General features: G+C 44.4%; 3 protein-coding genes and 1 long non-coding RNA gene across 13 annotated transcripts in view; 2 read left to right on the top strand and 2 right to left on the bottom strand.

Annotated features, from left to right (window-relative positions):
* GATAD1 (GATA zinc finger domain containing 1) lies at positions 1 to 3,071 on the top strand. The gene is made up of 5 exons (NM_001277498.2): positions 1 to 279; positions 354 to 479; positions 729 to 788; positions 1,853 to 2,036; positions 2,729 to 3,071. Exons 1-5 carry the CDS (start codon positions 82 to 84, stop codon positions 2,917 to 2,919), a joined length of 759 nt encoding a protein of 252 aa, NP_001264427.1. The 5' UTR covers positions 1 to 81; the 3' UTR covers positions 2,920 to 3,071.
* On the bottom strand, positions 3,018 to 7,740 carry LOC124417727. Of its 2 annotated transcripts, XR_006937321.1 has the most exons (4): positions 7,342 to 7,740; positions 4,642 to 4,813; positions 4,005 to 4,065; positions 3,018 to 3,881 (listed from the first exon to the last, which is right to left on the bottom strand). It is a non-coding gene; the product is annotated as an uncharacterized LOC124417727 (long non-coding RNA). The 2 variants fall into 2 exon arrangements; XR_006937322.1 differs by lacking the exon at positions 7,342 to 7,740 and having other exon boundaries at positions 3,198 to 3,881; positions 4,642 to 5,527.
* On the top strand, positions 5,492 to 13,307 carry LOC420552. Of its 4 annotated transcripts, none has more exons than XM_040696588.2 (11): positions 5,492 to 5,525; positions 5,808 to 6,028; positions 6,689 to 6,982; positions 7,815 to 7,881; positions 8,748 to 8,801; positions 9,618 to 9,696; positions 9,961 to 9,998; positions 10,082 to 10,169; positions 10,772 to 10,891; positions 11,516 to 11,563; positions 12,290 to 13,307. In XM_040696588.2, the coding sequence occupies exons 2-11, from the start codon at positions 5,845 to 5,847 to the stop codon at positions 12,425 to 12,427; spliced, it is 1,110 nt and encodes a 369-aa protein (XP_040552522.1). In that variant the 5' UTR covers positions 5,492 to 5,525; positions 5,808 to 5,844; the 3' UTR covers positions 12,428 to 13,307. The 4 variants fall into 4 exon arrangements, with proteins under 4 accessions (XP_040552522.1, XP_015137443.2, XP_046790343.1 ...); XM_015281957.4 differs by having other exon boundaries at positions 10,805 to 10,891; XM_046934387.1 differs by having other exon boundaries at positions 5,492 to 6,028.
* ACCSL (1-aminocyclopropane-1-carboxylate synthase homolog (inactive) like) overlaps positions 10,595 to 15,890 on the bottom strand; it is a 19,427-nt gene continuing 14,131 nt past the window's right edge. For 5 of the 6 annotated variants that reach the window (XM_015281949.3, XM_040696580.1, XM_046934379.1 and 2 more), the window contains 4 exons: positions 14,878 to 15,019; positions 14,642 to 14,784; positions 14,335 to 14,488; positions 13,040 to 13,667 (listed from right to left, as the gene is read on the bottom strand). In XM_015281949.3, the coding sequence (XP_015137435.2) occupies positions 13,525 to 13,667; positions 14,335 to 14,488; positions 14,642 to 14,784; positions 14,878 to 15,019 (582 nt within the window). In that variant the 3' untranslated portion in view covers positions 13,040 to 13,524. Of the gene's footprint in view, positions 10,959 to 11,804; positions 13,668 to 14,334; positions 14,489 to 14,641; positions 14,785 to 14,877; positions 15,020 to 15,890 lie in introns of those variants that run through there. The other variant, XM_418654.7, reaches the window with a different exon arrangement.

Raw genomic sequence — 15,890 nt, forward strand, 5'->3', positions numbered from 1 at the left:
GGGACCGAGGCGGGCCCGGCGGTGGCGCCGCGTTCCCCCGTGTCGCTGCCGGGGCCCGCGGGCCCCGCCGCCGGCCGCAGGATGCCGCTGGGGCTGAAGCCCACGTGCAGCGTGTGCCGCAGCACGTCCTCTTCCATGTGGAAGAAGGGCGGGCAGGGCGAGATCCTGTGCAACAACTGCACGGCCCGCTCCGCCCCGCCCGGGCCCGCCGCCTTCGCCACCACCTCGGCCGCCGCGCAGCACAGCAACGGCGGCGGCGGGGGCGGCGGCGGGAAGCAGGTGAGCGCCGGGCTGCGGGCGGGGCGGCTCCGGCGGCGTTCCCGCCGTGTTTACCCCTCCGTTCCTCCCCCCAGAGCAAGCAGGAGATCCACCGGCGGTCCGCGCGGCTGAGGAACACCAAGTACAAGTCCGCGCCCGCCGCCGAGAAGAAGGTTTCCACGAAGGGCAAAGGCAGGAGGCACATCTTCAAGCTGAAGAACGTAAGGCGCTGCCGGGTCTGTCCGCTCGGGCGGGGCGGGCGGGCCCTGCGGGATGCTGCCCGGGGCTGGCGGCCCGGCCCCGCTGTTCGTTTGTAAAGTACGGACGTCTGCGGCTCGTTTCCCATGTTTCCACATTCTCTGCGATTCTCCGTCAGTATGTCATCGTCTTAAAAGGGCGAGAAAACCTACCCTGCAGTTCTCTTGCTTTGCTTTAACGCTCTTCCTCTTCCATCTGTGTTGTTTCCCCAGCCCATCAAGGCCCCTGAATCCGTATCCACCATCATTACCGCAGAGTCGATCTTCTATAAGGTACGACCCGTGCAGATCTGCCCGCCAGAAGGACCGTGTTGTCTCTGCCTCCAGTATTAAAAGTTAGCGGGAAGGCAGCAGGGAGGTGCTCACAGAGCTCTGCTTCCCTGCCCAGCAGCGTGCAGGGTTCTGCTCTGCCTCACAGTGCTGCATCTGGTGAGGTCCCACAGGAGCCCTCGTAGTCACCCTTGTCTTGTGTTCATCAGAGAAATGGCAGCCGGCCCGGCTCCCACCTGGGCTGTGTGTGAGCGGTCCCACACGCCCTGGCAGTGAGGTGTGCCGGCTGCTCCAGTTTAGGCAGTGTTTGGACAGTGCTCTCAGAAATAGGATTTGAATTTTGGGTGGCCCTGTCTAGAACCAGGAGCTGAACTGCTCGATCCCCTTGGGTCCCCTTCCAGTAGTCCAGTCTTGATAGTGCAGACTCTGCATTGTGTTGCATGATGCTGTTATGGCACCAAGTGACGTTGTTCTTGCTGTGCAGTGTCATGCACTGACTGAGCATCATGCAACATCTGGCCTTACCAGGAGGTGACTGTGTTTTGGGACTGCTTTGCTCACAGATAGGTGAGCTTCTTCATGTGCAGGAAGCTGCTTTCCGTGTATGCACAGGGTGATTTCTGCTATTACTTTTTATGGAAGGGGGGTTCATCACACTACTGACATAACAAAGCCATCGCTGCTGTGCAGATGGGAGGTGCAGCGGTGGTGGGAAGGGGGGTGCAGAGCAATTGAGAGCTGGTTCTTTGAAGGTGGGTGAGGCCAGGCTGCTTCTGTGGCATTTGGCAGACAGAGATGGTGGGGAATTACCTGTAGAGCCTCAAAAACAGTTCAGGGACTGAACTCGAAGTTCCAGTCATTACGTGGTTGTGCACAGGTCATGCTGGTGACTGCTCAGGTGTGACAGTGCTCTGGTTCGTGCCACCTTTCATTGCGTGTGGGAAAACTGTGGCTGTATTGAGATTAGGGTAATTTGAGAATAGTGTAAGGTGATGATATTTAACATATGAATCAGAGTGAAGCTTCTGAAATCAGACTGATTTGACTTCCATTTGTGTGCCTTTCAGGGTGTGTACTACCAAATTGGAGATGTTGTTTCTGTAGTTGATGAGCAGGATGGCAAAACTTACTATGCCCAGATCCGTGGGTTTATTCAGGACCAATACTGTGAAAAGAGTGCTGCGCTGACATGGCTCATTCCTACGCAAGCCAGCCCGAAAGACTGCTTTGACCCCGCATCCTATATCATAGGTAATCTCTAAGCCTTCATTTCATATGACTGCTTACATGTTCCCAGACTAATGCAGAGTTGTAACTTTTAAGTGAACTTCTTTAGTTTGTCATGGTCTTTTATTTAATTCCCACATTTTAGGCCCTAATCCAGTAAGCATTTAGTTTACTTGAATACTTTTTATAATTTATATATGTGAACAGCACTGCTGCACAGTGTGGGCTTGTTTACTTTCTTGTGCTCGCAGGCACAATTACAGAGTTAAAACTTTAAGGATCAAATTACCACTCCACAGATAGAATTGAAGTTATGACATAAACTAGATGTGCCAGTGCAAGCTGTTTCTTCTGAAGTGACCAGAACTAGTTGATTTTAATCTTGGATATAAAGTACATTGTGTGTGAGCACTGGCATAGAGGGTTCTACAGCTGATTATGAGGTAGTAATAAATTGAGTAAATCCTTCTGACAGGCAGGCACAAATAGTGTGTATCTATTAAGAGCATGTTCTTCAAATGGGGAAAAAAAGTCAACCCAGCAGAAATAAAGAAGTTTCTCACTGGTGCTGTAGTCTCAAATACTGTGCAAAGTAGTCTTTTTGATAGAGCGCATTCTATGAGGGATGTTGACTGTTGTGTATTACATCGTCTTGGACTCTCCAATTTTCTGCCCTTAAAATCAGTATTTGAAAATCATTGTTTATTTTTTCGTAGGACCAGAAGAAGATCTCCCAAGGAAAATGGAGTATTTGGAGTTTGTTTGTCACGCACCTTCAGAATATTTCAAATCTCGATCATCTCCCTTCCCTACTGTTCCTACAAGACCAGAGAAGGGATATATATGGACTCATGTGGGACCTACTCCTGCAATCTCCATTAAAGAAACTGTTACCAATAATTTATAGTTTTTTAAAGGAACGCTTTGGACCAGTTATTTTCAATATATACTCAGGTCTGCAAACCCTGTAGGAGAAGTTTAAAAAAAAGGATAAAATGTTCTGTTAACTTTATGGATTATGGTATTTATTTTAAAATACATCTCATCTTTAAACTGGAAGTTGTTTTTTTTTCCCCCATGTTATATTTTGTAGCCATTACTGATCATTTTGGGAAAACCCACAAAGTTTCATATCATCTTCTACTTGGATGAGCAATCAGTTGACTTCTGAACGTTGACTTCAGTGTTCTTATTTTCCAGTTTCCCAGAAAATGAGTTACAAGGTGTACTTCTGATCGTGCAGCAATTAGATGCCTTTTTCATGGAACTGCAGAACATTTGGAGTTGGAAGGGACCCACGAGGGTCATCGAATCCAACTCCTGGCTCCACACAGCACCACCCAAAAATCAGATTTCTTTTCATATACTGATAGTCTTAGTAGAGTAATGAAAACATTTAAGCGGTAGAAGCAGAAAAATACCAGATACTGAACTACTGGAGTTAAGAGCTTTCTGCACAAGCTGTTCTACAAGCCAGTCAGCTCGAAGCACTGTGATGTGCTTAGGTGGCTTGAATTCCTGAGCTTACTGCTTCTTGCTACTTGTGAGGGACAGGGAGTGTAGGGGGCCTCCCCAGAGGCAAGACTTGGCATTTCCTGTGGTGGAGCTTCATGAGGTTCCTGTTGGCTTATTTCTCCAGCCTACTCATATTGCACTGAATGGCAGCACAATGATCAACCCTTCCTCTCCATGCCATTCAATGCCTGCACTGTGAGCACTGAAGAGATGTGAGTTCTCCACCCGTGTTCTGAAGGAAATCATCGTGGCCTTCAGGTTCAAGTGAGGAAGCTGCATGGTAGTTATGAAACTTCATAGTCAAGAAGAGCCAGAGCAGAGTTGTTCCAGGAGTCAGTGATGTTTACAGACATGCTGCATGTAAAAGGTGATAAAGGTACTGTAGCAGAGATGCCAAATGAGTTCTCTGTATCCATACTAACACTTGGAAGTCTAAGGAGATATTTATGCCAGAACAGGTCTTTGTGGGGGACTTACCACGTGTTTCTGCTGTGTTGTGCAAACAGAGCCATCACCGCCAAAGAGGGAAAGTCCTGACCTGAGAAAGTGTTTCAGAGACAGAAAAGCAAATGTTTGAGTTAAGACTAGTTGTGAACGACCACAGATGAGTCCTGCAAACGTCTGCTCCCTTGTCACATGCTGTTTCACATACTTGGAAATGACTGTGACAGGGACTGGAGAGTGAAACAGCAACAACAACCACAACAACTAACAGTTAACTTATCCAGGCCTGCAAAAACAAAGGTTGGTGATAAAATATTACAGAGGAACTAAAACTTGCTGACTGCATTTTGCTACTGAAATGTAATAATTGAATAGATAAATGGATAGGAATAAGAAAAGCAGTTTAGTAGGCTCTGCATCTAATGATGATTGCTAATCAGACATCAAAATCTGTCTTTGCTAGCCAGGCCCATGAAAACACCAGCTTTCTGCTGAACAAAATCTAAACACTGGAAATTGGTAGAGGATAACTAGGGAAAGCTTGACAAATTATTCTGTCATTCTAGAAATCTGTGGTGTCGCCATGTGTGTTCTGTTGAACGTCTGCTTACGTCAGAAAGATGCAGTAGAACTGGAAAAGTCAGTTCAATGGTGAATCCTCAGCACTCACCTTTGGACTGTTTGGGTGTTTCGGGAAGTCTTACAGTGACTGCGCAGCTCTTAATACCTTTCTCCTGCAAGTTCTGGCTTTTGGCCATTGTTGAAGGTGGGCAGCTCTGAAGAGCCAAGCTATAGCACAGTGCTGTTGTTCTTGTGTGGATCTAAAACGGGGCTTCTGAGTGCTGGGAAAAGAGGGAATCAAGATTAGAAAGAGGGAGAGAGATTAGAGAAAGAGAGAGAGAGAGCATGCAGCACAGAGGGCTCTCAAGGGAGGACCACGTGCTCAGAGAGGAGGAGGAGGGTTACAACAAGTCAGCAGATCTCCTCAGCAGTTGGCTTGGAGCAGGTGACCTCCGGAGGTCCCTTCCAAGTTCAACCCTTTCTTCTTTCTACATCAAAGTTTTGCAAAGGGTTCAAAACCAGCACTTGAACAGACGGATACCGTTGGTCACCAAAAGCAAAAGTTAACATGCAGTTCCTCTTCTCAAGGCCTCTGCTTGCTCAAGGTGAGCCATAGGGCATTATGTGTGGGCTGAGCCTGACAAGAGCCTGCAGAGAAAGGACTTTGCAATACACGTTCCCATAATTATCCCGCAGAACTCGTCACCAGCTGTAGCCTTATATGGATACGTTTTCAACATGCCACCTGTGCTTATCTCAGCAAGGGAGTGATCAAGTCACAGCTGAGATCTGCAGACCTTACAGGTAGGCACAAAGCAGTTGCTTTTGGTTTTGTTTCGGTCAACTCTACAGGATCTACTCCCGTTTCCTCCGCAGTCTGTGATTGGTTTCTTGTAAGGAAGGAAAGGAAAGACCGCCCAGCCAACACCCAACACTTGCCGCACACCCCATGCTACCGCCCCTTCCTTGGTTATAAGCAAGAGATCAACACAGGTGAGTTTTTCTGAGTTTACCACCTTTGCTGATCTTCTACTGAATGTGCATTTAATTTTTAAAGGTGTGTGCCGGGAGTACTGTGCGCAGTCGGACTTTGCAGCCGGCTGATAGACCCAGTGCTGCACTGACAGGTGCACAGAGATCACCCAGATCTCACCAGTAAAGGACGTGTCTTTGGGAAGTGGTGAAAGCTTTCCTTTGGTTGTTCACCGTTGCTGTCTGCAGTTGGTTCTCCTCTTGGAGCTAATAGCCACTCATTGTTTTGTGACATTTTGGAAGGTGGGAAATACCAGGAGAAAAGAACCCAGTGCTGCCAATGGCCAGTGGGAATGAAAGGTCTGAGTCAAAGAGATGCAGCCGAACGGAACAAATCACCCACAAAAGAAGGAATGAAGACCTCCTGACATTCTACCTGCGTCATCAGGATGCACTAAGAAGTCCCTGCGCATGCCACCAAAGCAACATTTTCACTCTGCCATGTTCTGACGCTATGAGGAGAGGTAACTGGAAAATGCTGTATACAGATTCCTGTAATGTGAGAAATAAATGTTCGCAAGGAATGCATTGCTGACCAACAGGTCAGGGTATCTTTGCTCTCTTTCATAGTAGCCTGCTGAAATCTAGGTTTGGGAAGAAGTTTCCAAATTCTGCTTATATATTTCAGATTCACTGCCACAAGCTGCCTCACGGCATGAGTTTATCAGAATATGATCTTTATCAGAAAGAAAGCGATCGTTGACTGTATCAGATATTACTCACATGGGAAATGATTTCTATTGGTGTCACCTAGGGAACAATTTGTGTTAAGAAATGAATCGATGATACTGAGCAAGAGGGAGTGATGCTCTTCAGTAAAGAGGTGGGCACAAGGACCATGAACACACATGGTGTGGGGAGGCAGCTGGAACTTCTGACATGGCTTTGTCCCCAAAGAAAACCTGAGTGCAATACTGAGTGCCTCTGTCTTCTCCCTCAAAAAAGCTTCAGAAGCTCCTGAAGCAGCCCATATTGTCATATGGAAAGAAACACATGCTTGGGTTTACTGTTTTGACCCAGATAGAGAGCCGGTGCCCAGGGCTGGGTGATTTTTTACATTTCAGACGAAAGCCACTTCTTTGTCTACAGCTGGGTTCCAACTGTATTTACTCTTCATTAAACAGACATCCAAGTGCTTCAGAAGTTCATCAGGAAGTACGAGCCCCGTGGAGCTGTTGTTACCAAAGAAGAAGTTGTTATTGTCAGTAGAGACACTGAAGTTTGCAAACAAATGTCACCAAAGAGCCTCACCAATACTGCAACCCTAATGAAAGAACACAGGATAGAAGCAGGAAGCAGAGGCTGCCCAGAATCCCAGAGCACAGACCTTGGGGGGCCTCCAAGAGGCAGGCCACGGTCACAGCCTCCAGCTCCAAGGGACCAAAGGGAACCAAAGGATTTAGGTCTTCCCCCTGATGGTAAGTAGAATTGCGTGGGCAAGAGAGAGAGAATCGCCACATACAATGTTCTGTTGTCAATGGTCTGGCTTACTTCCATAATTTGGTGGAGACATGTATGGGTAGCTAAGACACGTACTGATTCCATCTGTGTAAATAACAGATTTCAACTGGACTTGGTTGTATCATCTTTCTAATCCAGAATAGTTAACAGCAGTTAGAACAACAAGATTATGTTTATACAGGTTTTTGTTCTTACTACTGTAGGGCCATTAAGGACCTTTGTTAATCATTATATTTACAGTATCAGCAACAATAAATGTGATCTTTGTTCCATGTAGAACATGCCTGGTAAAGATGGAGACTAAAGTCTGCATTACCTCAAAGCACGGTGAGGAGCGGATCCCTGTGCCATTGGGCTGATGTCTGCACCCAGGCTGTGTGCAGATGGGGGCTGCCACAGGCTGTGCAGGGGAATGCAGCTGCAGCATAGGAGCAGCCCATTTCTGAGTGACCAGTCAGCACTGGGTATATAGTGAAAGTAAACAAGGGGCCTATGAGGCTGTTATAGAGCTGCTGGTTAACCATCAGCCCTGCTAAGGAAATAGAAAGTGACAGTGCACCCTGCAGCTGTAGCCGTGGAGTGAAGCACCCACCCACTGGCAGTGCCCCTTGGCATCCCACGGCTCTCACAGGATGTTTGATGGCTTCCCCTGGGGAATTCTTGACAAACAAGTGAAGCAGGAACATTTCACCCCTTCACCACATATTCTTGGGGTAGCGTAGTTTTACTCTCGAGTTTCATTGCATTGGTGAAATGATTGAAATAACATTGTCTATGTGGTCTCCCCAGATTTCAGCAAGAAGGTCTATGGGCTGGCAGCCACTTATCTCTCAGTAGCAGTGGGACTTCTGGGCTGGTAAGTTCAGGCTCTGTTCAGTCACTCTCACAGCAAAATCTCTCTGGTTAAACTAATTGGCTGCGTGGGTCTGGGGGATGCAACTCCCCAGGTGCTCACAAGGGAAATTGCAGGTAATGAGATTCTCATTACAGCTGTGCAATGCAGCTCACAGCCCTGGTGCATTTAAATGATTCCATGATCCCTCAGCTCTTCCTCAGAGTACACTTCCCCTGGGCCCTGCTCAGGGGCTTGGAGTGACTCTTTGCAGCATAAAGATGGAAACCCAGAAGTCCGAGTTGCTGCAAGATTATGGTTGGTGGTTAAAAGTGGAAAATAGGAGAAGCTGCTTTATGCCCAAACATAATGGAAACCCACCTGCTGTGCATGAGCTGAGCTGTACAGGCAGCTGCAACCGCTGGGGCCATCATGATGTTCTTATGAAGGTTTTGGTGATGTTCAGGGTGTGTGTATTTGCTAGCAGTACAAGCAGAATCTGTAGCAATGTAGGGGGAACAGGATTGCCACCGTGGCTATTGAAGGGGCATTTTCAATATGGAAGGAAGGAAGGGTGCTCTGTGCAGAAACCCTTTCACCTTCAGCACACGGGCTCCAGGCAGCACCACAGATGATCACAGGCACTGACTTCAGAATCTAGATGGCACAAGTCACCCTATGTACCATCACTCATAAAATTGCTGCTGCTCAGCCCTGTTACTGCTCACCAGCCACCTGTGCCATCGCTGTTTCTCACTCTGAGAGAAGCAGTGCTGAGCGCAGTCAGCTGGGATGAGCTTATCCCTGGTGCTCCAGCAACACCATGGATATGCTGCAATGTGCTTCGCAGTGTTGTAGGATGCTCTTAATTCCTGCTGTGTCTTTTACAGGTCCAGGCTACGGCTCCAGCTGGGGAACTATTACTGGCTGTCACTCACTTTTGTGTAAGTACCCAAAATGACACACCAGGCTTCAAGTTCAGGTAAATGATATGGTCGTAGAATCACAGAATTGTTTGAATTGGAAGGGACCTTTAGAGGTCATCTAATCCAATTCACCTGCAATGAACAGGGACACCTACAGCTCGATCAGAATGCTCAGATCCTGGTCCACCCCTGACCTCCAGGGACGGGGCATCTACCACCTCTCTGGGCAGCCTATGCCAGTGCCTCACCGTGCTTATTGTAAGAACTTTTCTTTATGTCCAGCCTAAAGCTCTATTCATTCTAAATCTCTAATGATTTGTATGAACAGTCTCTGCTCACCACACTCAGGGGCTGAAAGGACTTAGAAAAAGCAGAAAGTAAAGCCTCTGGGCATGCTGATATACTGCTTACCAAAAAGCTGCTAGGCATGAATTACATGACAAACAGCATGGCCTGTGTGTTCTCCTTCAGCCTTCTGACACAAATTTGCAAATCTTCAGAGAAGCTCACTTAGGTGAGTTCGAGGTAAAAAATCTTTTCTGATATCCATACAAATATACGACAAATATCTGAGGAAAAAGAAGTGTATTTATTTACTTGACTTGCAAGCATGTAATGGTGCTCTGTTTCCTCCAGTACGGCTTGTGTAATTGAGACTCCATTTCAGTAATACAAAAATACTTTGGAAAAAATCAGTGAATATTTACTGGATGGATGAGTGCATGGAAATTTGAATGCTTTCAGTATTAAAACTGCTGCCAGTTATTTGCTGTCTTTATTGGAACTATCGCTCATTAGAAATGTTTTCTTTGTTTTTTTCTTCTCTGTAACCAGGATGTGCATTGCTCTTATCCTCCTGAGCTCTGCAGCCAACCAAATGGGTTCCATGAGTGCCTTTTACAGCTTCACAGTGGTAAGCCTCCTGCTGAACTGCACAATTTTCCCTCTTCAAGTTCTTTTGCATCTCTTCAACTGACGCATTTAAAATTCTCCTCAGCAAGAAATGTCATCTAAAAAAATCTGTCTGCGTTATATCTATCATGGAATTTTTTCCCCATTCCGTGAGGCAAATATTCTGGATAATACTGATTTCCAACAATTGCCAAAAGGATTATTTTCTCTGTGCAGGCAGACAGAGGTGTGATGAGTGTGATTCTTTTTTTTTTTGTCTTCGTAGACAGCAATTGGAAGTGCAATACTTGGAATTATTTCAGAGTAAGTCCCTCGAGCATTTTGCTTTCATTGCCTTACCTTCTGCTGGAGCACTGCGAGATAACAGGTTGTCTCTTGTGTCCTAGCTCCTATGAGTCAGTGACAGTAATGCTAGTTGGAGGAATAACTGCAGCTGCAACCCTGTTACTGTATTTATTTGCTCTGAAGACAAATGTAAGTATTAACAACACTCTAGGTAACTACAAGTAATCTAAGTTGTTGTGATTTTAATGACAGTTTTATATCTGTTTTGACTTTTGGAGTGGCTCAATTCCTGCAAGTTTCGTATGCAACTCAAAAACTAGCAAAGTAGAAAGAAACAGAACTGAGCAGTCTGTGCTGGAGGCTGCGGCGCTCATAGGACCAATCTCCCTCTCTCTGTCTCAGCTTTTCTCTTCTGTCCACGGGTTCCCTATACTTAGAGTGAGAGAATTCAGAATTTATACGTGGAATGTGCTGTATTTAAGGGGTTTTACTCCTGAACGTTATCACCACTTATCTGTTCCTTGGAAATGAAATCAGAAATGCTGACAAGTATCAGTGGGAAGGCAGCAGCAGCTGGAAGTCAGGTTAAGAGATTAACAAAAGCGGAACAAGAATCTGGTTTATGGAAATATTCAGTTTATTAATAGACCAGCAAGAGAAGCAAAAGCTTAAGTCAAGTCAACAGTAGTCTCAGGGTTTGTCTTTATGCCTGTCACTGATGTTAGTTTATTAATCAGCATCCCTGCACAACGTGTATTGTTTTGATTCAAAGACGTACTCGCTAATTGCAGCTAAAACAGCCTCTCTCTGCTCGGTGTCCTCAGAAACCCCTGACGAACCTGACCATATCGAGCACTTTGAGCATCCTGTGGGCTGCTGGGGCAGTTGCCTGTGTCATGATAAACTCATACGTAAGTACCTTACTGGATGTGTGCTTGCTGGATGCACTGACATGAGTCAGTCTGTGTCCTGCAGTACCTGTAACCATTTCACAGAATCACCAAGGCTGGAAAAGACCTCCAAGATCATCCAGTCCAACTGTCCATCTATCGCCAATATTTCCCCTCTAAACCATGTCCCTCAGTACAACATCTGAATGTTTCTTGAACACCTCTGGGGACAGTGACTCCACCACCTGCCTGGGCAGCCTATACCAGCACCTGACCACTCTTTCAGAGAAGTAATTCTTCCTAACATCCAACCTGAATCTTCCCTGGCACAACTTGAGGCCATTTGGTCTGGCTGGGGTATATCAGCCATTAGAAAAGGTTAACCTTTAATCATCTGATGTGTAGACATGGCCTGTAGATTATCCCATATAATAAACTGGTGGGTTTTGCTTCTTCCCAATCTGATGACCAATCATGGTTAGGCATGTGACAGAAGTAGAATCACACCTGTTTCAGGTTAACTGCTCCATCATCTGTTGTTTTGTTTTCATTGTGTGGCCTTTCCTGGATTCAGCTGGAGGTGCAAATGCACTGATGAAATCATTTTTACACGATTCTGACTCAGTTTTTTGCTCTTCCTCACAGAAATTCCAGGCTTTGTACGCTCTGTTTGGAATTCTGTTCTTTGCTACTGTAAGTATGACATTAATGCTGTTTTTTTCCATCAGTAAGTCACTGCTTTGCTACAAGCTCTTGGTGAAGCTCTCAAATCCCACTCCCTGGTGCTGCAGTTCATTCCCTCTCTGTGCGCACTGTGTGACATGGGGGTGCTGAGAGCAGCAGCCTGCAGACTGGCTGCTTCTTAGGCCTGGCCTGAGAAAGGCAAACCCCTTCTCCAACAAACTGGGTGAGGCAAATAGCAAGCTGCACTTACCTGCCGGAATCGGGAAATATTCAGCTTAGCTGCTGAAGCACACAAGTGATCTCTGAGCTACTTGTATTTCCCTGCTGGCAGTGAGATGGCCAAGAAACATTTCTGTGTACAGGGGCTGCAGATGCAGTCTGCTTCTTGGTCACGGTGATAGGAATGCATGTCTTCCACGTGTTTGTTTCCCTGCTTTGGGTTCCAAGTGTCCATTGTTTACAAATAATTTTGCAGTCCTGAGGGCTAAACAGCCCTTTATCCTTGCTAGAAAAGAGTTAAGATTTCTTATCATTAATAGGGGATTGTAATCATTTTCTGAAAGAATCCTCTTACTATAAATCAGACATTGACAGTTCTCTATATTGTCCCTTTTACATAGCAATTTCTTGCCAAATAAGACAGATGGTGTGAGTACTTTTCTTTTGATGTAATTTGCAGAAATTCCAAAATGCAAAACTGAATATAAGTGCTGTTTTCTTCCCTCTTCTTACAAGGATCTAACAAGGACAGTGACTGAGCTCCAAAGTCAGCCCACAGAAATGCAGCGCTCCATGGACCACGCTGAGGCAGCACAAGGACTTTTCATACCCGTTGCTATGATTTTCTTCTTTACTTTGCTATTAGTTGGCTGAACACATGGCAAAGCGAAATATCTTGGCTGCCTTCAACTATCAGCAAAGTGCCACTTTTACCTAAAGGAAGGTACACGACTGCTCGTTGAGGCATTCTGGCAAGGTGGCTGTGGAATGTATTTTCATGTAATAGTAATTCTATGGATGAAAAATTTCTTAAGATAGGGTAGCAGTGTATTAACGAGAGAGTGAGCACAACATACTGAGCTCATCTGTAAAATACTGTTTTCCTCACTGATGAGATGGTCCCAGGGCAAAGCTTAGGGCCAGGCCCCTTGATCAATGAATTATGTTGCATTTATTGTCAGAATGGCACCCCAGTGAAAAGTTACGGACTGCAGAGAAGAGGGGAAATGTTTGAGGGGATGATGATGGTTACTGTGAATATCTTTTTTAAGGACTGTCATTTGTACTTTTTGATGCTTGGTAATTTGATAGAGCAGCAACCAGGAATCGTGACAAAGTGCAAAAGCCAGGAGTGATGTCACTTTAGGATTAACTGCTGCAACATGCTGAGCATGGGCACACATCTCGTATGCATGTAGTGAGTTATTTAAGAACTTGAGATTTAACCCTGTGTTAGCATTATACTGCTGGTTTTGGAGCATTACGGGCATTTAGAAAATCTTTAATTATTGACAGTATCCCTTATATACATTTTGCCAGCTACAACAATTTAGCAAAACTTAAATACCACCTGATTCAGTACTTGCAGTCTTCTGATTAAAATATGCAGTCCACTACATATGGTCATCTGCATAATTTTTACCAGTGTGTTCAGTATTTTATAATATGCCATCCAAGTATATATGTAAGACTTCTTGCTTTTTGCTGATGCTAAATACACTTGAAATTGAATAAAGCTGGAGGCAGTGCTTAATGGGGGCAAACTTCAGAATATCCAGGAGATCCAATTTCTCCAAATTCCATTCAGCAGGTCCGCTTGCATGATCAGAAATGCCACGTCACAGCAAAGTGAGACTGTTAGGCAGTGTTACAGCCAGAAATACTTAAGTCACGTAATCCTTTAGTAAACGTAAGCATGCTAAATTTCAGTCATTAAATGCAGAGATGAGTTTAAAAAACAAGTATATTTTTTATCTGGGAGGCATCATCTCGTGGTGTATTGGAAGGTGTGCCCGAAGAATCCTTTTCTGGGCTGCATGAAGAGTCTGCAGTGCGTTGTTTACAACTGGTTTGGCATCATCAGTATGCAGCATTTGCTGGAGTCTCTCAATACCTATCAAATGGAAACATAGCTCAGTTCAAGCTTTTTTTATCCAGTAGAAATGGTGAAAATAGAAGGGAAAGACTGACTGGACACAGATTGCTCAGAGATGCTGTGTAATCTGTTTATAGACAGTCCCCAAACTTGATTGAAGAAGGCTCTGAGCTCTGACTTGGCACCTGGCCCTACTCTCAGCAGGAAGTTGAAGTAGCTGACCCAAGAATTCCTCCCAACCTACATTTTTTTGTTACCCCATACGCTTCCTTTACTTCACAGAAATCCCTTTTGTCAATAATATATAGCATTTGTACAAGATTACGTATTTTAGTGCATAAAGGATGGGTAAATTTTTCATCTCACATTTGAAGCACATACGCATTAGGGGTGCCATGGAATACCAGTCTGATATAATTTTCAAGAAGAATAAGCAACTTCCAACAGAGAAAAAATAATTCTTAAGATGCAATTCCACAAACTTGAAAGGTTTGACATAATCCAAGAGTGGTGCTCAGTAACCAATGCTCTGGGCCGTTCTAGTATGTCTCAGTTCATACAAGTGCTAATAATGCCCTCACAAGCTGAGAGGGGATAGGTAGATTTGAACACATTATTTGTAATGTTAATGTTTCCCAAAGCTTGCATGCTATTACATGACATATTGAAAGTAAAACCAACTTACATAAATAAATCTTATCTACGGAATCAGAGAAAACCAATCTAAACCATCCAGGTTCATAACAATAAAAAGCTTTTCCAGGACTAATCAGGAGTTTCCTATCAAGGAGCTTCTGCCATAGTTCAAGTTCAGCTTCAAATGTCTGTGATTTTAAGAACTAAAAAAGAAAATAAATTATTATTAAAGATTGAACAAATACACAACTTAAAAGGGCTTTCTACGACATGATATTAAAGCACTTAACAACATGCACAAGTAATTTTCACGTTTTCAGCTTCTACGTTCCCACTATTTCAAAGCTCTTACGTACTTTTCTGAAGTCTGCCCACACATAGAGTCCTCCTGAACTTTTCAGCACAGGTATTCCAATGTCTGCAAGTCTATCCACAAGAAGATTCTGTGCTTCCTTAAGTCTCCTCTTATTGGTGGGAAAAAACACATTATCCAACCAATCTATCAAATCAAGACAAATAAAATTATATTTATTTCCACCCGTAATGGAAAAAGAACAGAACAGCTCAATGGAACGTTTCTAGTGGGGCTAACCTCTGTCCTTAAGGAATTGAGTGAGAACATGCTGAACAGGTCCAGGACAGCTGTGGAAGACAGCTAGTTGATTCACAGCTTTCTGAACTTCATGATTTCTGGTGTACAGTACCCCAACTCTGATTCCGCTCATACCAAAATCCTTGGAGGACAAAAAGAAGATGGAGAAAAGCAATTTTTACTTTATGACCAAGCTTAGAATCATTCTGATGTAAAGAAAAGTAAATCTTAAAAAAAGGTATGTTACCACATCAGCTGTTTGATCAAATAAATTTTCCTACTCTGAAAAAACAACCTTTGATAACACAGTAAAACATTTGATAACACAGTCAGGCACTGGAGTGGGCTGCCCAGGGAGGTGGTGGAGTCACTGTCCCTGGAGGTGTTCAAGAAACATTTAGATACTGTACTGAGGGACATGGTTTAGGGGCAAATATTGGCAATAGATGGATGGTAGGACTGGATGATCTTGGAAGTCTTTTCCAACGTTGGTGATTCTATGATTCTATGATGAAGAATAAAAAAATATTGAGAACAGATGAGTAACTACAAAAATTAAGTTTGGAATTGTCATCAGCACCTACTGAAGTACATGCTCTGCAACAGTCACCGTTCAGAAGTATTTTCAAAAGCTGCATAAGTATGTGTCAAGTCAACTTTAAAGTCAACTTTCACTGAGTCCCTATGCAGGAAGCCATATGGTTCAGAGCACAAGACATGAAATCCTAAATTATATTACTGCAAGTCACCAACTTGATGGAAAGCAACATCTATCAGTGTAGTTATCATCAGCATCTCTCTTGCATTATTGCTGATGAAAGAATTCTTAATGTAAAGAAAAAAGCCTTCAGCACCTCATTGAGCAGAAGTTACATTAACAGCAAGGAAGTCATTAGCCAAGCAGAGAATGAAAGACCAAGATCAAGAAATTTAGGATAAAAAGTACAGAGTAACATCAAGGTTAAAAATATTGACCAACTGTGCCATTTCTAGGGTCATTTTATGTACAATGC

This window comes from Gallus gallus, chromosome 2 (genome assembly GCF_016699485.2).
Source record: "Gallus gallus isolate bGalGal1 chromosome 2, bGalGal1.mat.broiler.GRCg7b, whole genome shotgun sequence".
NCBI lineage: Eukaryota > Metazoa > Chordata > Aves > Galliformes > Phasianidae > Gallus > Gallus gallus.